Source organism: Amphibalanus amphitrite, unplaced genomic scaffold (genome assembly GCF_019059575.1).
Source record: "Amphibalanus amphitrite isolate SeventyFive unplaced genomic scaffold, NRLGWU_Aamphi_draft 000611F_arrow, whole genome shotgun sequence".
NCBI classification, from domain to species: domain Eukaryota; kingdom Metazoa; phylum Arthropoda; class Thecostraca; order Balanomorpha; family Balanidae; genus Amphibalanus; species Amphibalanus amphitrite.
Window position 1 is genome coordinate 172,156 of NW_024882105.1, and position 19,471 is coordinate 191,626.

Sequence of the window (19,471 nt, forward strand, 5' to 3'; positions counted from 1 at the left end):
ACCACCAAAACTAAGTGGCCGGAATCCGTTGAGGTTTTAATTTTGGGGATAGGTAGGGGCACCACTTCGATTCATGACCCTCCCCTTGGAGTTTTCCCGAATCCGCCCCTGGTACTAATACATCAAATTTAAGGGGGGCACCTTGCTATTGGTGCCCCCTTGCAGAATTCAAGGGGGGCCCCGGTGCCCCCCCCGTTCCGCCGCCTATGCATGCTGCCAGCCTTGTGGCAGCTTTTGGCGCTGATGATGCCTGATGATATGGAAAATAGTTTCTATTCTTTGTCATTATTCCTACATACAGATACCCACTCTTAAAAACGAGTTTATACAATGCTTTACACGCTTTTATAACACTCCTAAGTCCTAATCACTTCACACAACGGGCTATTGGACTGTTACGACCGGTGTCTACTGTCTACCATCCCTCTCTCACTCACTCCTCTCTATCCTCTCTCTCTCTCTCTCTCTCTCTCTCTCTCTCCTCTCCTCTCCTCTCCTCTCCTCTCCTCTCCTCTCCTCTCCTCTCCTCTCCTCTCCTCTACTCCGTCGAAGACTCGGCCCGCCCATCCTTCCATGCGACTGGACGTGACAACAGCGGGCGACCGGCGCGAATGTGACGCTCAGCGGCGCTTTGTGACGCGCCACTGCACCGCACCTGCCGCAGAGACGGGTGGCGCGCGCCACAATAGCCGTCGACAGGTGCCGCCTCTTGCGCGACCAGCCATTGTGCTCGGCGGGCGGTAATCGATGTCGGGTCCGGGCTGCTGGCTCCCGCGGGATGTCCCGTCCGCTGCGGACCGAGAGAGCTGAGCGGATGGGCCGGCTCAGGAGGGTTGAGCGGCCCGGCTGGCTCAGGAGACAGGGGAACTGAGCGGCTCAGGAGAGCTGAGAGAACAGACCGGCTCAAGTCAGGAGACAGGAGAGCTGAGCGGACCTACTGGGTCAGGAGACAGGGCAGCTGAGCGGACGGACTGGCTCAGGAAAATAAAAAGCTGATGTAAGAACATCGTTTATAGAAAGAAGTTTTAGATGTTCATTTACTTTTTCCTGAAAACTTGTCTTTCCCGGGGAAGAGGCAAAAATACGCTCTCGAAAGTTCTGTTCGGATGCAACACCGTGCATAGAGGACGCTGATTTAATGTTGCCAGTCATCATCAACGGTGAATCGGGACCATGCTGTTGCATTGCACACTTTCTAAAAGAGTGCGATAGGAGTAGAGAATGCAAGCAACTGTAAACGAGCTCAGTTTAATAGCGAGACGAAGCGAGGATCCCAGATAGAGATCATCTCGAGACATCTTTCATTTTGCAACAATTTGAAACGTCAAAATGTCTGCCAAGCCATGGCCAAGCCAAACGCAAATCGAAAACGCAAACGAAACTCATATGAAAGCGAACGAAGACAGTGCAAACCTTTGCTATCATTGTAAAAAAATGCTCGAACGACGAACGAAATGTGTTAATAAATTAAGTTAAGCTTTGATACTCCTGTTTACAAATATTGTAGTGGTCGTATAAGCGTTGTGCACATTCACCACCGATCAAAATCATAGCCGAACAACTCCTTGTTGATGATTCTCCCTGTCTACGTATCCAGGAAGAAACCAAATCCCGAAACATTCGAGGAACTTCCAGGAATCAGAGAGACGATGTAAGTAACATATTCATTTATTCCTAACATTTTTTTTCAATCAGTAGACAAGTAAAATATGCTCAAGCGAGACGTAGTCAAGTGCCGTACCTACTCGTGGCTCGAGCTTCTAAGTGCATTAAAAATGTTTTACGCTGCATTTGTTTCAAGTGTTTCGATCTCCAAAAGCTTGCACATATTATCAAAATTATTAGATTAAATGCGTGTAGTTTCCTTTTAACGAGCAGTTACAGAAAATCCCCTGGCACTCAAAGGGGGTCGAACAGACCCTCTCGATTTTGCACGAATAACACACTTAATTAAGCGGCATAGGTATCGAGACAAAAGAATCAGTACCTTGGAGATAATCTGCATGACACCTTCCGGAAAATGGTGTGACCGTGATCCAAATGACCTTCCACCAGTGACCTGTTCCTGGAGACCATGTTTAGCCAGAAAAGAGATTCGACGTGAATGCTAACGCAGTACAAAGCGCACATCATCTGAGCGTTTCCAGATTTTTTTTTGTAATGAGGAAATGCCAACACAACATCCTGTTGCGAAGCTGTCAGTATTGTTCCCTTGGATCAGATAGCTCGCGGAAAGCCTGTCACTTAACCCGCGCCGGGCCGGTGCTCCGAGATTCCGCGCCGGGCCGAGGGAAGGGGTGTGTGTCTGAACACCCCCTTCTAACTCGGCTTCTGGGCCACGTAGCGACACGCGGTAAGCGGCAATCGAAAGAACATCCAAAATAAGGACGAAAACACTTCAGTCATTTTTTGGGTCAGGTCAAAGGTCAGGTCACCAGAGGTCACCAAAGGTAAAATGTTGACTATTTCAACATTTTGGAAACTGCCAAGACTATCTCGGGAACCGATAGAGCTACAGCGCCGCGGGAAAGCGCATTCGATAGCCCTTATTCAGACCTTTCTGAGCATTGTTCTCAGATTTGACCTCAGGTCAACGGTTTAGCCTCCAGAGGGCAAAAACTCCAAAAATAGCCGTTTTTACGAAAAGCGTTTATCGGCAATAACTTTTGACTCAAAAGAGCCATGACATTACTTTTGCCAGCATTGTGTTCCTCTCGTCGAGACGCGTCGAATGAACTATAATTTGACCTAGAAAGGTCAACCTGAAAATGTGACCTCAGGTCAAGGTCATGACCTGACCGGAAAAGGTCATGTCGCATATCAGTCGATCCGCAACGTCGAGCAGAATACATCTAAGGCGTTTTCAGCGCTCTAGCACGCGTCTATCAGAAGTTATTAGCGAAAAACTGTTAGATTCTGCTCGTGACCTGAGATGACCTCGGGGACATAACGAGGGGTCACAGTTGCCATTTTCCGGTTCAGTGTGTCAGTTATACCTATATCTCGATGTTTGAGAGTGTCTAAAATAGCGTTCGTGCAAAACAGACGCTTTTCAATTTTCTCCCATTGACTTATAGGTAATGGAGAGGTCGCATTATTGACCTGACCTTAGGTCACCGATATCAAAATTCCTAGATATAAATTTTATAAATAATGTTGCTCTTATCAATCGCTGAAAGTTTCAAGGCAATCGATCAATCCGTGTAGCTATGCCGAGCATTCTTATTTTTTTCTGAGGTGAGGCCACTTGGCGTGACCTGGTGACCTTACCTAAGGCAACCTGGGTCTGAAATTTTCACAACATGTGCGGAAAAGATGCACGAACAGGTGTGCCAAAAACGGCGGCGCTCCGCTCTTCTCAAAAACAGCGGCGCGGAGCGCCGCTGTTTTTGAGATATCTGCGAAAAACCGCAGGGGGGGGGGGTGTCCCCCCGGCCCGGCGCGGGTTAAAAAAGTGACAGTAGGCAAACCTACTGGTTGACTAAATATTGAGTGACCCACCCCAATTGCATGAATAAATATTCTGGTCAAAACAAATTCAAATTCATAATGGAAATAACGGAAACTCTTATAAAACCCACTTCGAAAACCTCGGCAGGCTTCGACATAGATAACATGAATAACATATTCCTGTTATCTATGGTTACGTTTACCTATCCCGTCATTTGGACCATTGACATGAGCTGGAAGGTGACCCAATAGCCTCCAAATGGATATCATCAGTTTCGTCAAGAGCAGAAGTTCTGCCCTTGACGAAACTGAGGAGCGTTCTGCCGCAGAACGCTCGTTATTCCGAGAAAATCTAGCGTGATCAGGAGGCGAAGTCCGAGCGGCTAGAGCACACCGTTCGGGGTCGAGGCTTATAATCCGACTGATAGCACGGAATGTACAGATATTATTTTTATTATTGGAGGCATCCTAAGAACTTATTTGCACGCCTTATGAGTGGACGGGTACCGTATTCCGTGATGGAGAAAAAACGAAAAGATGGTTAAAAACATATGAATGGCACAATAAACTAGGATTTACAGTTTCATTCTATTCAACTATTCACAGCCATATTTTCAGGCAAATACACGCATTTCAGAAGCAGCTAGATTCAACTGAAACGGCTTTTCAGCTCGCGGCTCATACAGTGAAAGCGAAGTCTCATTTCCATTTAGCCCTTCACCCGAGGGAGTTTCTGCAGTCTGCGGCATTTGTGTGCCGACGACGAGCTGCGGCGTCGGCAGCCACTCGCGGTTGCCATGGCGACCCAGCTCCGATTGGTGGTCGATGCTGCAAGGATGCGCAGGTGTCAGCCGCTAATGGCCGTCGCTCGCCGTCGTGGTCCCACTGTGCGCAGCCAGGCTGCAACATTGTCACATTGCCCGGGGCAGTTTGAAAGTGGCAGTGACCGAACACCGGAGTTTCATGGTAAGCATTGAGGGGTGTTACTATTTGGACCTGTCGGACATGGGTGAGGTTTGCTGTTCGGTGTGATATGATTCGAAATGCGTTGAATCGTGCAATATTTCGATTGAGCATAGGTCTGCCACGTGATGTCGCCTTCCGTGTCCTCCCTCCTCACCTCAGCCCTCCCTCCCTCCCATGTCGCTCTCCCCTCCCCCGTCCACTGCCTGGGTGACAGATGGCCTCTGCAGGGGAGACTAAGGCCCTTTAAAGTGCGGACAAACTACTAATGTGCTCCTAATAGACTCAGGAGACCTGTAATAGATTTGTCGGGCTTAATGAGGGTCGGGATTTTGTACAGTAACAGATAGAGGGGCGTTCAAAGCGCATCGCTCGGGGGCGTGCCCCCGGGGGGCCGGCGAGAGGGGGCGCCGTACGCCGGAGGTGTCATCCGATGGGGCGCTAATCCGCCGCCGAGCTGCCGGAAGAATGGAGCCGCGAGTGCAGCCATTGTGCGCCGCGGTGCCGCGATAAAGGACGACATGTGCGCGCGACAGGGGTCCACGCCGCGCCAGGCCGGCATCCCCGGGACCTCGGCGGACCGGCAGACCCAGGCGGGGCGGCGTCGGCAATCCCGGCCTGCCCCGGCTCGGCCCGGCCAGCCGCATCCCCTCTGAGCGACTGACGCGCGCAAACATACATTATTCATCGCTGGTAGATTGTTTGCAGAGATAGAACGCTGCTTGTGTTGGCGGCACGCGGCCGATGTCGAATTAGGTGGTGATGAATACCGATGACTGTGATAAGTGTGTGTGTGGCAGCACAGGTGGAGTGGTCAGGAGTGGTGCTACCTAACGCCAGTCTGACAACTGGCTTTACATAGTTGACGGCGACGCTTGTAAGCAGTGACGGGATTTGTGAGCCATTCATTGACTATATCAGGAGTTTGATCGCGCAAGGTCTGCTCTTCTCTAGCAACTGAACTGACCTTATGTTGACGTGCTTGTTTTGAGACTCCCGATCACTTTTAGGTTTCAAAGTCGTTTCTATTCCATTGGCATTGATTCTATTCAAAGTCGAAACTCGAAAGAAATTAGTTTTAATAATCTTATTTTACTAAATCATGCAAACAATGGTTTTCTATCCCGCTTTATATGTTGGCTTGCGCTACACACTCCATAGCAAACACATTTTTTCAGTGGTTCTTGAAAATAGGAATACACGGATCGAAATTTGTGTATGGCATTTCCACATCTGCAATACCAATAACTTTTATTAAAGTGTAAAAATGTGCTCTAAAGGCCGCCCCACACTGGAACTCGCATGCGGGTTGCGAGTTTTTGGTTTTTCGGGTTTCTTCAAAATCAAATCATACAATCTAAGCTGAGTGACCCACACTACTATGTAACAAGCGAGTCTGCATGTTTTTAGCTTACGAGCCACCTAACATCGCATTCCAAAAGCTCGTTTTAAGTCAACTTTCGATTTTCCTCGCAGCGAGGTGTGCTAGTTCTGCGAGGCTTGCGGGTTTTTCGTTGGAGTCGAATTTTGGTTCGTTGCGCTGGTATTGCGACTATATGTAAGTTTCTGAAGGTGTACCGGCTTCACTGCGTTTATGAAGTATCCATAAGGGAACGGCTTAATCACTATGAATTAGTAGGTATTATGCCCGCAAACTCAAAACCCGCAAACTCGCAACCCGTGTGCGAGTTCCAGTGTGGGGCGGCCTTTATGATGATCATACGCAATACATCAGCACTTGAATGTTCACTTTAAAGGGACCCTCCCACCTTAACATTAGATTTGAGTTGAGATAGCCAAAATGGGGTCCCTGGCTCACAATTACCGGTTTCGGCACTCACAACATCGAGAAATGCCTTAAAGGGACCCTCCCACCTTAACATTAGTTTTGAGTTGAGATAGCCAAGTTTGCGGCCAGGCTCAGAAACCACCATTTATCCTGGTCGCAACCCCCGCAGCTTTATGGTGTTCAAGAAATTTCTTCCCTTTACTTGCAGGGTGGGACCAGCGTGGTCCCTATCTCTTAACCATTACGGGAATCTGATGACGTCATCAGGCTTTCGAACGTGCGTTAAATGTTTGACTAAAACGTTTTGTAGCACGCGGTGGTATATGCTGCTTTGCGCGCAACAAATGCCGCACTTTCAAATAAAGTCGCTAGGAACAGCGGAGATCCCAAAAGTAAACAAAAGTAAAAGTCTAATATCTTGAAAACCGATGAATATTTTTCGATGAAATTTGGTAGATATTCGTTTTTGCTCTTTCTGAACCGAGCGACATCACTTTCATGCCAATTCATTAACTTTTTTGAAGGTGGGAGGGTCCCTTTAAATCGAAAATATTGAATTTCAAAATTGCAGCATTTTGATTCAGAGGGGCTAATGCATAGGAATACCCCTCTGAATGTGTGACGTCAGCGCAGATATCTAACGATTTTTAAATGTTTGACTAAAACGTTTTGTAGCACGCGGTGGTATATGCTGCTTTGCGCGCAATAAGTGCCGCACTTTCAGCTGCCAAACTATTGCTTCCAAATAAAGTCGCTAGGAACAGCGGAGATCCCAAAAAAGTAAACAAAAGTAAAAGTCTAATATCTTGAAAACCGGTGAATATTTTTCGGTGAAATTTGGTAGATATTCGTTTTCGCTCTTTCTGAACCGAGCGACATCACTTTCATGCCAATTCATAAACTTTTTTGAATGTGGGAGGGTCCCTTTAATCCTCCAAAGGCTGTAATCTATGGAATGGGCAAACTCAGCCTGTCCTCATGCAGTTAGTTTATCATGGGCTCCGTTCGTTAGCACTTGACAGGCTGCAAGGAGTGCTGGTCGCTCTCGTAAGGTTCGCTGTTTTATCGTGAGCTCCGTTCGTTGGCAGGCTGCAGGCGGTGCTGGTCGCTCTCCTAGCCTGCCTGGTGTGGGGCGGTCCATCCACCGTCTCCCCCAACTCCCAGGACAGTGAGGGAGGCGGGACCGACTACAGCGGAACGGTACTCGCCAGCTCAGAGGACGTCACGCAGCACCTGGAGGGAGCCATAGATCCGCAGAGTGTGGCCAATCTCACAGAAGACGAGCTCAGGTGAGTGGCCAAAGGCAATGGACCCAGGCCTTTGGTCATAACCTGAGGGCGTAGGGCTATGGACCAGGGACGGGTGGTAAGGAATAAATACATGAGTTGCCCCATCCTCCCCTAGAGCTAACAACAGCCTTATAATTCGGCAGCCGCTAGACCAATCAGCTTACTGTCCTCTTCCATCTACATAAAAATCTCTTTAATCATAAAATCAACTAATTTCGATTCGCATGCCTGGTTTAAATGCATGTGCCACATGCAAGCCAAGTGTGGCAAAATTTTCCCACTTACAGCACATCCACATTGACTGATCTGAATGCGCTGAAACTTAGCATCGCGATTAAGTTTTAACAACTAAAAGATGCATTTTGACTAGCTCGAGCTAATCTCGCGTAAGTAGCCAGTAAGGGCCAAGTTTAAGCGCAAGTGTAGCGCACAACTTGCAAGGGTGCAAGCGCAGGGTGTCGTTTTTATATCTCACAAACGGTTGGCCTTACATGATTTTTACGCTCAAATTTGGTACCTAGTTACTTTGTTAGAGACCGGTTAGAAGGGTGGCTGACACGGGTCACATGAAGTCTATTTTACACATGTGCGCGTATATTAGGGCTCAATGTTGCGCCCACTCGTTCGCCGCCTTTGTGAAATATCACTGGTAAATATACACGTGACTAAGTTCGTTCGGGAATATCTTGAGTAGGTATCCAAGCGACAGGTAACCGATCATCACACTCGACGGTATTACCCATGGTTTATCGTCGAACATTCAACACGTGATCCAGTTTTATCAGAATAACTTGTAAAGGTAGGGTAAGGGCGGGTAAGAGGACGCGGGCGATAAGAGCACGCATCAGCTGTTCGGTTGCCTAGCAACGCGGGTTTGTCGAGTTCATGAAGTGACATGAAGCCGCCAGTGCGTGTTTGTCACCAACGGAACGTGGGCGTTGTGCGGCGACGCTGTTGAGTTTAACGCGATGAATATTATTTTGGAGCGTTATGATATTATTTTGGTATGGTACAATAATTTTGATACTTGGCAGTTGAGATAAGGTACATTTTTGTGATTATTGTGGGAAACTTGAGAGGTTTCTGGGGAGATACCTACTGTGCAGTGCAATATTCTGTTTGTGAAGTTTTGCACAATGTTTCGGGGTTGTTTTGTGCGCGAATTGCATGGAGGGTAAGAGTACGCACTGTTCATGAGGGTAAGAGTACGCAGAATTATACATTATATCGAATATACAGAAATATCAAATTATTGATGTATCGCTCAATGACGTTTGTTTTGTAGGTATATCATCAATGGAGCACTGTGAGGCAGATGCGTACCTGAAATTCTTCTAAATACGATCTATTTTCCCTTTTGATTGTACATTTTTAGAGTCACATGACTTGATTATTTCTTGATTTATAGAAATGCAAGATTTATTTTATGTTTTTTTCTTTTTTGATACTAGAATTAAATTAAATGTCTTCTGAGTTTGATGTTAGGCATTTGGACAGTAAAAGCTGCTATAGGTGTGTGTTTATATGCTTGCGTACTCCACCCGCATGGTGTGCGTACTCTTACACACCCCATGTGGTAAGAGTACGCAACAGCAGCGGTTCAGAAAACGTCAGTTTTAGACCACTTCCATTTACGCTGAAGGATCGTTGCCTCATGGGTTGATGGCGAATTCAATGAACTTTGATATTCTATATTTGCGATTTCTTTCTTTCAAATATTTAACAAATGAGAGCAAAAAATCCAGTAAGTGCGTACTCTTATACGACTTCACCCTATGCCTTATTTGCTTAGAATGAAGGAATACGTTTGGATTTCGAAAGGCGAAAGCTACTTCTTCAAAAAATATTATTCTGCCGATTAACAACTAAGGAGGCTACCTGATATTGCTCGAGATACAACGTCAAGCTTTTATTTGGGTACGGAGCTACCGAAAGGTCATTTCCAGCTTCTCCGGGCTTAGAAATTCATCGAATTCATAAACGAGTGTGTTTAAAATTGCGGCAACTCACACTACTAATGCATAGATACTAGGTACCAAGAAAAGAGACCGGCAAGAAAAAGACATACAGGGTGTCCCAGAATGGACCGAACATTTATTTCCTGGCTAAAAGTACGATTGCGCTCGATTCTAAATAGATACGAGCATCATACTTTTATAAGACATACCTTAGCTATCGAGTTTGGAGACTGTGTGTTTTTTTGTGACCGGTCACGACTCGAGTCAGTTATTATCCAGAGTCAGCAAAGAGTAGTCCCTTTTCGTTTTCAGCCTCAGCAAACAAAAGGCAATCATGGTGAATAAAGTGCAATTCTGAAGTTCGTAAACGGACTTTCGGCATAGTTCTTGCTGGAGAGCTCCAGCAGCTCACTTGCAAGCAGGCAGGGGTGAGCAAACCGCAGTTATATCAGCGAGCGAAGCCAAAGAGAGCAAGAGATAACCTGATCAACAAGCCTGGGCGCGACTAAAAAGGAGCATGCACCAGTCGTCAAGCGGGTGGTTACCATGTCATGGACAACAAACGCCAACCAACCAACCATCTACCCGAAAACAAGCTAAACGACAGATCAGGGTTAGCTACGAAACATCAGTCTACTTTTGACCACTATCTTCGACAAAATTTTGGAATTTGGGGCCCCTCATCTGAAAAATATGCCAAAACTAACGGAAAGACAGCGCAAATCGCTACAAAGCAGCCATAAATCATAATATATGCAACAAAAAAGTGAATGGAAACACACTTTGTGGTCTTACGAAGGTATTCTGTCCTTTGAAGCGACACAAAAAAGTCGTGTGTGGACGTCAGATGGTGACAACGCCCCAGCAGCCGAGACGGCCAGGCACTCATCTAAAATCAAAGTGTGAAGGAGCCACGGTGTGCTCCTTCAGCTTCACGTGATGTCCAAAGACGACCGTTAACACAGATTGCTACTGCGGTAATATTCAAGCATTACAAAAACTGGTTGTCGTGAACTGAATGGCCATAAACAGGTTTGCTCTGGAAACCAAATCTGTTGGAACCCAAAGGTCACGCCATGTTCAGACATGGAGGTTCTCCACTTCAGATGTAAAAAAAAAAACAGCGTAACAGTGGTGTAGGCAGAATTTTTGGTTTTGGGAGAGAACGCCTTATGGCCTGGAAACAGCTTGGATGCAAAGTTAATCGAAAATATTTATTGTATCCACCGGCAAGAGGTCAATGAAAACCGTCTTACAACCAGTTTCGGGAGACCCGTAAAACAACTGAAGCCAGCATCGTCTGGCATTTAGCTACAATTGTCGGCTAATCTTGTAGCTAGCGTGTCTATTACAAGTACCATTTCGAGGCTACCCTTGTTGACTATATCGGACGATAAAAAGAAAAAAGTGCAATTGTTTTTCCCCTATCTTATGCGCTGATTAACAGTGTTTGGTCAATTCCGGGGAACGCTGTAGGACCCGCTCATCTTACTTAGGTAATCCTTGCTCACGTTTTTAATTTGCTCTTTTACGGACAACTACCAACTTACTTAAATATTTCTGTCAAGATTGAACTGGAGCATTGCTAGAAGAAACAATCGCAGACATTGAGAGTCATTTAACAGTCTGCAAATTTTTATATAACAACTTCCTTGCAAATATCTTTCAAATAGCGAAAAAAATGTCAAAAATGTCACGGTAAAACGAACCACCCATGAATCATCTGCGAAAGAAGGGGAGGGGGCTCCTTGAGGGGGCTCCTCCCCTAAGTCACCCGCCCTCCTCAGGCCGTCCTCTCTGCTCCGCTCTGATTGGTCGGAGTTTCCGTCTCTGGCCTCGCCTTGTCTGGGGCGCAGCTGTGTGAGACGTGAGCCACTGTCCGGCAGCCGCTCCTTGGGGGACGCCGCCTCAGACGAGATCAATACGAACCGTACCGCCATCTGCGCCCGTCTGACGCACAGACAGCTGTCTTCAGACGCCATGAACGCCGTGATCGAATACTGGAGCAGACCTCCAGCTGCGCTATCATTCAACCATTTAGTTACTTTCTTTTAGCTTGCTTACTTACTTACCAACTTAACTTACCTATTAACTCGAAACAGCTGCTTACCAGCCTACTTGTTAGTCTACTGACGCTTACAAACTCCACCCACAAATTTACTCACTGACTCACCCACTCACCTTCTCAAGCACTCACTCACTCACCTTCTCGAACACTCACTCAGGGGCGGAGCTTCCTATACAGTTGGTGGGGCGGCTGCCCCACCAACTTGGTATTTTGCCCCACCAATAAGCGTTTTGCCCCACCAACTTAAGCTGATTTTAAGACTTTGTTGCTTTGCAAATTGATCTTTTTCGCATTGAAGAGCTTTGGAATGTCTGTTTAATGCAAAATATTATATCTGTAATGATAGGAATTGATTCAGTGTGGCATTTTATTCAACTTCACAATCGGACATTGTGGGTTTGAGACTGTTTGCCCCACCAACTTCCCTGGAAAAGCTCCACCCATGCACTCACTCACTCACTCACACACTCATTCTCTTAGTTACTTACTTACTTACTTACTTACTCACTCACTCACTCGCTCACTAACCCACCCACTCACTCACTTACCCAAGAAAGGCTCCAGCGATTAATTTCCTCTCTTCGGCACATCCTTTCTCTCCCACCTTTCTTCATTTCCCTTGTGATTGCCCCTTTCTACTCCCCTCCCTTTCACTTCTCACTCCCTTTCTAGTTCATAGAGCTACCACAATCGTGGAGCACTGCCGGCTGTCACGTCATTCTGCCGATCGCTGGCCACAGACGGAAGCGGAAAATCGCTTAGGCCGATTAGGATACGCCTATTTAATTCACTTACTCACTGCTCATGCACTGATTGAACATGAATAATTGGTGATTGGCGTTGAAAACATCTCATTTTTCACCAAGCTGCAAAGATGAAGAGGCATGGACAGATTTTAGACGCAAATTTTTAGGCTTGTGAATGCATGCGCTGACGAGTATAGACGATTCTTTAATTTTTTTTCGACATCTACTTACAGGGTGGACCAAAAAGGATGGAAACATTTTGAACTCGCATAAAATATGTGTTATTGCATGCAGGTGACTGAAAATGATACCAAACGAGAGAACATTTCGTGGAAATTCATAATGATATCTCTCTCATCTGCTTCCTCTCGTTTTCAGTCTCTCACAGCAAATGTTCGAAGAGGCCACCTTTGCGAGACAGGCACAGAGCGGCCCGCCTGCCGGCTGACGCGATAGCCCGATGACACATGTCCTCTGGTATGACTCGCACAGCCTTGGTGATCGCTCTCTTCAGATAACAGAGGCCTACATAACCTTCCTTGCAGACTTGGCCCTTGAGATGACTCCACAGGAAAGGAATCCATAGGTCAGATGAGAAGACAGACAGACCAGTTCCACTTCGGCTCGAGGATGGGAGCGACAACACCGTGGCTGACGACCAAAAGCGCTACCAAGCGGCGCTAAAGAAGTTGTTGAAGTGAGCCCAAACGAAGTACGGCAGTCACATGGACCTCATGTGATTCCAGCCAGACGGTGCGCCTCCTCACATCGCGAAACAATGCTCAAGTGGAGCGAGAACCACTTTGGTGACCGGCTGATATCCCGCAGTGTCTGTCGGAACTAGCCTGTCTGATCACCTGACCTGACCCCGATGGATTTTTCCTGTGGGGTCATCTCAAGGCCAGGTCTACAAGGAAGGTTCTAAAGGCATCTGTTACCTGAAGAGAGTGATCACCAAGGTTGTGCAAGCCAAACCAGCGGACATGTGTCATCGGGCTATCGCGTCAGCAGCGAGGCGGGCCGCTCTTTGCCTGTCTCGCAAAAGTGGCCTCTTCGAACATTTGCTGTGGGAGACTGAAAACGAGAGGAAGCAGATGAGAGAGATGTCATTATGAATTTCCACGAAATGTACTCTCGTTTGGTATCATTTTCAGTCACCTGCATGCAATAACACATGTTTTATGCGAGTTCAAAATGTGTCCATCCTTTTTGGTCCACCCTGTACTCGTAGTTCGTACCTACAACATAATTGTTGTTTCAGTAAGAACGGCTGCATCTTAGATGCTTGTTTCACTTCACTCTCTTATCGTAAACCGATGTCTTTCTTTCCGTTCTTCAGATACCATTACTTCCAGTCGCACGACTTTGACGGCAACAAGGCGCTGGACGGCATGGAGATGCTGAAGGCCGTGCTGCACGCCGCGCCCGAGAAGGTGACGGACATTTCCCGGGAGTCAGCCGGTGTATTGTTTGCTTAGGAACACTCATCCTGGGTTTTGACTTTTGTTGCCGTAAATTACAGAAAGGTCGCATGTTTTTCTAAAGTTGCTATTAGTGTAAATAAATGCTAGTGTGCACATAAGATGCTTATATGTATTGTAATGTAAAGCCTAAATGACAGCGTATACACTATACAACACCTAAAGGTGCAGCCCGTATTGTATCATGCATAATGTATATCAGCCTGTATGCAAAAGGACTATAAGAATAGCCAACATTATTATGCCCCTATTACTGTACACCTACACAGCTTTCAACAAGAGATCAGAGATCTCGGAAAAGATAAAAATGGTGGAAAGGTAAAAAAGAAAAGTGATTAAGCTCACAGCTCAAATATTTTAAACCTGTAGAATGCAAGTCACTACATGATCTGCAATCTGCATCATTGTTAACGGAGAATATTTCACGACACCGGTATTCTAATGCTCACTAAACGTTCGGCAGACTTCAAACATGGGAGCCACCGAAGATATACCCGACAGCGATTCAGAGCAAGACCAAGGGAATATCAACGTTCCTTCAACAGCGCAGTTCTACGTCGGTAAGCTACATCAACGCAAACGCTCTATGAATTTTAATTTCCCTATTCATAAGTACCTAACAAATCTTCTGAGTGTGGTCATGGATGAGATAACATCCATGGTGTGGTCAAAATGCGATATTATTTTTAGTGCAATACTGTACCAATGCTTCGTTAATTTTATACAATTTCACCGATGCCAAATTTCTGACTATACCCTTCACTTATACCTGACCATCAATTACACCTTGCCGTTTCGGGCATTTTTTCGTGACGCAGAGACGGCGTGGGGTGATAGGTGCGAACCTCTCCCGCTGGCGTTTCGCTACTCAATGACGCAGAAACTTTTGACCAAAAATCAGCTCTAACTTGTCATGATAAGGAGTTAGTAGAGAAGATACCTAAATATTCAAATTTGCTTATTCGATTTGTAACTTTCGGGAGCAGGTCCAAGGAAATGCAGTGGCGAATTTTGCGATGACCAGTAGTCACCGTGTGCTGTCCTGCTAGTGTATTAACATAGCCTAGACATCAAATAACTCCCAGCATCCATCTGTAAGGGTAATCAGCAGGGTGAGGTGAATAGTACTTTATTCGCCTATTCCCAGGTGTGATTGATCGAGTTCTCGGGGAGGGAGACCTAAACAAGGACGGCTTCCTCAGCTACCCCGAATATGTACTGGTCAACCGGCGGGCGCAGCAACGACAAAACGACGAACATATGCAAGATCCGGCGTGACAGTGGTGATTTTTTTTTTGTCACTTACGCATATCGTCCTCGTGTATTGTCTGCGTGGAAACCGAAGGTGACCATTGACCACATGATATTGTTGATACCAAAGCAAATTGGAAGTGATTGTTAAAAATGATAGTAAAAGTTCATGCTGTATACTGTACCCATTGTACAAATGCATCGAATGGAATGAAATATATTGTGTCGACCACGACAACCGCCATAGATAAGGGAGGGGGGATGAGATTAATTCAAGAACTATCCCGATTCTTCATATAATTTCCAACCGTCTTGGACGGCTTGTCTCCGCTGTAAGCTCCTCTTCAGCGACTTCTCTCCGCTGTAAGCTTCGTTTGATTCCATCATTGGCAAAAAGGCTTTATAAGCACCGCCCTGATCGATCACTAGTCACTAAGCTGATCGATCACTAGTCACTACTACGAATCCGGCCACCGATCACTTATCACTACCGACTGAATGACGATCAGTAACCACTAACGCCCGACTGACGATCACTAATCGTGACCGCCCGGCTGCCACAGCGCCACAGTTCCCCTGACATGAACCCACTGACGTGACGTGGTGTGATGTGACGTCTGGTGACGTGACAGGCGGGCAACGCCCCCCCCCGTACGGCGTCGGTGACGGACGTCGACCATTGACATATGAACACGTGGCCCTCTGTTCACGCTGAACCACCTTCACGGGAGCAGTCAGTAGCCCGTGCCCAGCTGCCCACACGGGAGCAGTGAGTGACTCTCTGTGCCCAGCTGCCTACACCGGAGCAGTTAGTGGCTCTCTGTGCCCAGCTGTTTACAACAAAGTAGTCAGTAGCCCGTGCCGAGCTGTCTACACGGGAGACCCTGGTGGCTTCTGTGCTGAACTGCCTACACACGAGGCCGAGTGGCACGATAGGATCCGAGCGGGGAGCGCCGAGAAGCTATAGCTGTAACGACCTCCAGAGAGCAGTGACACAGCCCAGTGCGACTACAATAACCTAGTGATAGCATCCCGTATTAGAATGGTGCCGATATGGTGTGTCCTGGTGGTGCTGCTGGTGGTGACGGTGGTGCCCGCGGCGGCCGAGTGGGACGAGGAAGAGGAGCACCACGAGCAGCACCATCACCAACACATTGACCTGGAGCACCGCGAGGAGCACGCTGATGATGACATCTTCCAGACACTGGGCGAGGATGAGGAGTGAGTGGCGGGGATATTGCAGAGCGGAGAGAGTAGAGAGTGGGGATGTAAAGGACGAGGGATGAATGACCGGAGAGTGAGTGGCAGAGGAGTGTGTAGGACGGAGAGTGGGTGGCAAGCGGGAGCGAGTGCCGAGTTGGGAGTGAGTGGAGTGTGGGAGTGGGAAGGGTGGGATGTGAATGACTGGATAGTTAGGCAAGAGTTAGTGGAATCGGAATCGAGGAGTAAGATAGCAGTTGAGAGGATGAGCAGATCTGAGGGGCGGGAAGTGTGGGAATGGGTGATGGGATTCAGCATCTGTTGGGAGCTCTAGGAAAAGATGTGTACGACGAAGTTTAATGACCGTGACATAACCAATTGAATAACGAAGCAGGCGATCCCACCATGTCGCGTTTCTTGTCAGAGGAAGGGGAAGAGTGGGTGTGGTATTACAGCAGCATGTATGAAATCAAAACAAAAATAACTTTTACAGGCACGTCAAAGAGCATTTGGAGGAGGCATTTTCGGAAGACGACAAGAAGAAGATGACTCCTGAGGAAGAAAAGTATCATTTCTTCAGGTGAGACGCGGCCAAGATGAATCTTCATTAGTTTATCAACTATCCGACGTAGGTTGGTACCCGCTCAGCGACTAAAAAAACTACAGCGAGTCGATACTTAATGTCCTCACTCCTCATCGTTTGTCCATTCTGCATTCGTAAAAAATCATAAAATCGCTCAAGAGATAGAATTTGAAAGTAAAGAGTAGACACACAGCTAGCCAAAGCGAGCCCATGGACACTACCAATCGATACCAGTGCTCAACTAATAAAATTACTCGGATTGTATATGTTCGCAAATCGCAATTCTTCTGGCTTAGCCAACCTTGGATGCAATATCTTAAAAATGAAAATTATAGCCTGTAGGTTTACAAAGCAGACTCATTCTGTCACCTCCCGCTGCTGTTCCCAGACAGCACGACACGGACCACAACAGCGCACTGGACGGTCTGGAGCTAATGGCCTCCTTGTTCCACGTCAACCCGTACCACGTGACACACCTGACGTCTGAGGCCACCGAAGAGCAGGTGCGGCAGGCGGCCGCAAACGACGCCGACTACAACGCCCGACTACTGAACGCCATTGCAGGCGAGTAAGGGGGCGTTTTTGTGGACGAGTCGGGGGGGGGGGGGGGGACGGGGCTATGGTGGACGTGAGGTCACGAGTCACCTCTCCACCTCTCCCGACTAGCCCACAATAGCCCCTATTGTAGGCGATTCAGGTGAGGTGCTACTGTGAGCAGTCGAGAGCTGGAACCTACAGGAGGGACACATTTGCGGGCAAGTCGGTCGGACTGGGCCCCAACGGAGACTAGACCGATGCGAGAAATTCAGTAAGTAAAAGGTGGATAAAAACGTGCATGAATGCATAAAGTGAAAACGTGGGTAATGGACTGAAAGCGAAAATAATATCAACAGAAGTTGAATAAGTTGCAGCGCAGGCGGGAATGAATGAATGAATGAATGATGTATTTCGGTGCTTCCACAAAGTGGGTGTTCCAGCAGCCACGTCGATGAACATGTGAATAATAAAATACATACTCGTAACTTAAAAGCATGGCACAATGAACACTGTAAAATATACGAGTAGGCATTGGTTAAAACTACGAATAAAGAAACCCAAGCGTAGGGCGGAAAGATCCTGATGCACCGCTCACTTGTGTGACAAATAAGAAACCAGCTCAGATCTAAAGCCATGAACACCATCTCCTGCCGACGCTCGCATCGCCGAAGGCAAACTATTCCATGTCTTAATGGCCCGAAACAGGAAGGAGCGGCGACTGAACTCAGTCCGAACCTGCGGCAGCTGCAGCAGGTCGTCCGCGCATGACCGAGTGACGCGGTTCGATACATCGGAGCGGCGAACGACATTCCTTTGAAGCTCCTCTGCAACATGCTCGGCTGACAGAATGCTTCTGACCATCACTGCATCGCGCTCGCGGATCATGTCGTCCACTCGCAGCCATCGCAGCTCACACAGCAGAGGTGTCACTCGATCGCGGTACCGTGCATTAGTGACAATACGTGCGGCAAAGTTTATGACCCTCTGAACGCGACGCTTTTGTGTTGCGGTACAGCCTCCCCAGACAGACAAGCAATACCGCACATGAGGGAACACCAGCGCCTCAACAAGCAGTCGCTTAGTTTCAGATGGGAGACGGTATCTCGTCCTGGCGAGCCCTATGAGCGTACAGTAACACCGCCGCACAACGGTCGATATGTGCGGCTCCCACGAGAGGTGTGGGAGCCGGGAAGCGTAGGTGTTGATTGAATGAACGCCTGTGTATTGTGTTGTACGCATGCTGCACCGCATAACAGAAATGTAATGATATTAATGTCTCTAGATGGCGCTAGTTACTAGCGCTGGAAGATATGCTGTGCCGGATGACATAGTTTGAAACGTGCGACCGATTGGTTTTGTAATCTTATCAAGGCAACGTTATGCGTTGGGACACTCGTGTATAAGGTCAGGTAGTAGCGTTTGCCTCTTGTTCTGAAACCGTGGCCGTTCCTGTTGTCAGGTATAATCGACAAGACGCTGGACAAGTTCGACTGGAACCAGGACGGCCAGCTGGACTACACCGAGTACATCTCGGGCGCTGTCAACATGTTCACCAAGCAGAGCGACCACCACCAGGAGCAGGAGCATCACGACGACCAGCAGCAGCAGCAGCAACAGCAGCAGCAACAGCAGCAAACTCCGCCACAAGCTCCGCCCCCGCCGCCTCCACAGCAGCAGCAGCAGCAGCATGTCTACCAGCAGCAGCCTCCAGTGCAGCACCAGCAGCCGCTCTACCAGCAGCAGGCGCCGCCGATGTTGCCCCAGCAGCAGTATTACCAGCCGCAGCAGCAGCAGCCGCAGCAGCAGTACTACCAGCAGCCAGCACCGGTGGCCCCTCCGCCACCCCAGCAGCAGCAGCAGAACACATACCAGCACCCGCCCATGGTACCGCAGCAGCACTACGGCCAGCAGGAACATCACTGACAACGCCGGAGGGCGTCAACTATAGGTTATATATGGTTATACGATTGAATAAATGTTCCAGCCAGCGGTTTCCGCATAAGTTGTCACTCGTCCATCGAATAAAGCTAGCCATTTGGAGGTCTGGGCAATTTCGGGGTTGAATGCTTGTGTTAAGACATGCCAGTGTGAAAAATGCCATTTTTAAGGAACAGATTCTGGTGGCGTCGCCCCGCACATATGTACATGTCGAGCTA

General features: G+C 47.7%; 2 protein-coding genes across 2 annotated transcripts; both read left to right on the plus strand.

Moving 5' to 3' along the window:
* Positions 1-1,331: 1,331 nt before the first annotated feature.
* On the plus strand, positions 1,332-15,230 carry LOC122363233 (multiple coagulation factor deficiency protein 2 homolog). The gene is made up of 5 exons (XM_043332244.1): positions 1,332-1,651; positions 7,291-7,491; positions 13,603-13,696; positions 14,208-14,304; positions 14,892-15,230. Exons 1-5 carry the CDS (start codon positions 1,572-1,574, stop codon positions 15,020-15,022), a joined length of 603 nt encoding a protein of 200 aa, XP_043188179.1. The 5' UTR covers positions 1,332-1,571; the 3' UTR covers positions 15,023-15,230.
* A 526-nt stretch (positions 15,231-15,756) lies between these two features.
* Positions 15,757-19,238, plus strand: LOC122363238 (putative cyclin-dependent serine/threonine-protein kinase DDB_G0272797/DDB_G0274007). The gene is made up of 5 exons (XM_043332251.1): positions 15,757-16,216; positions 16,689-16,775; positions 17,167-17,342; positions 18,775-18,962; positions 19,080-19,238. The coding sequence occupies exons 1-5, from the start codon at positions 16,038-16,040 to the stop codon at positions 19,236-19,238; spliced, it is 789 nt and encodes a 262-aa protein (XP_043188186.1). The 5' UTR covers positions 15,757-16,037.
* Positions 19,239-19,471: the final 233 nt, after the last annotated feature.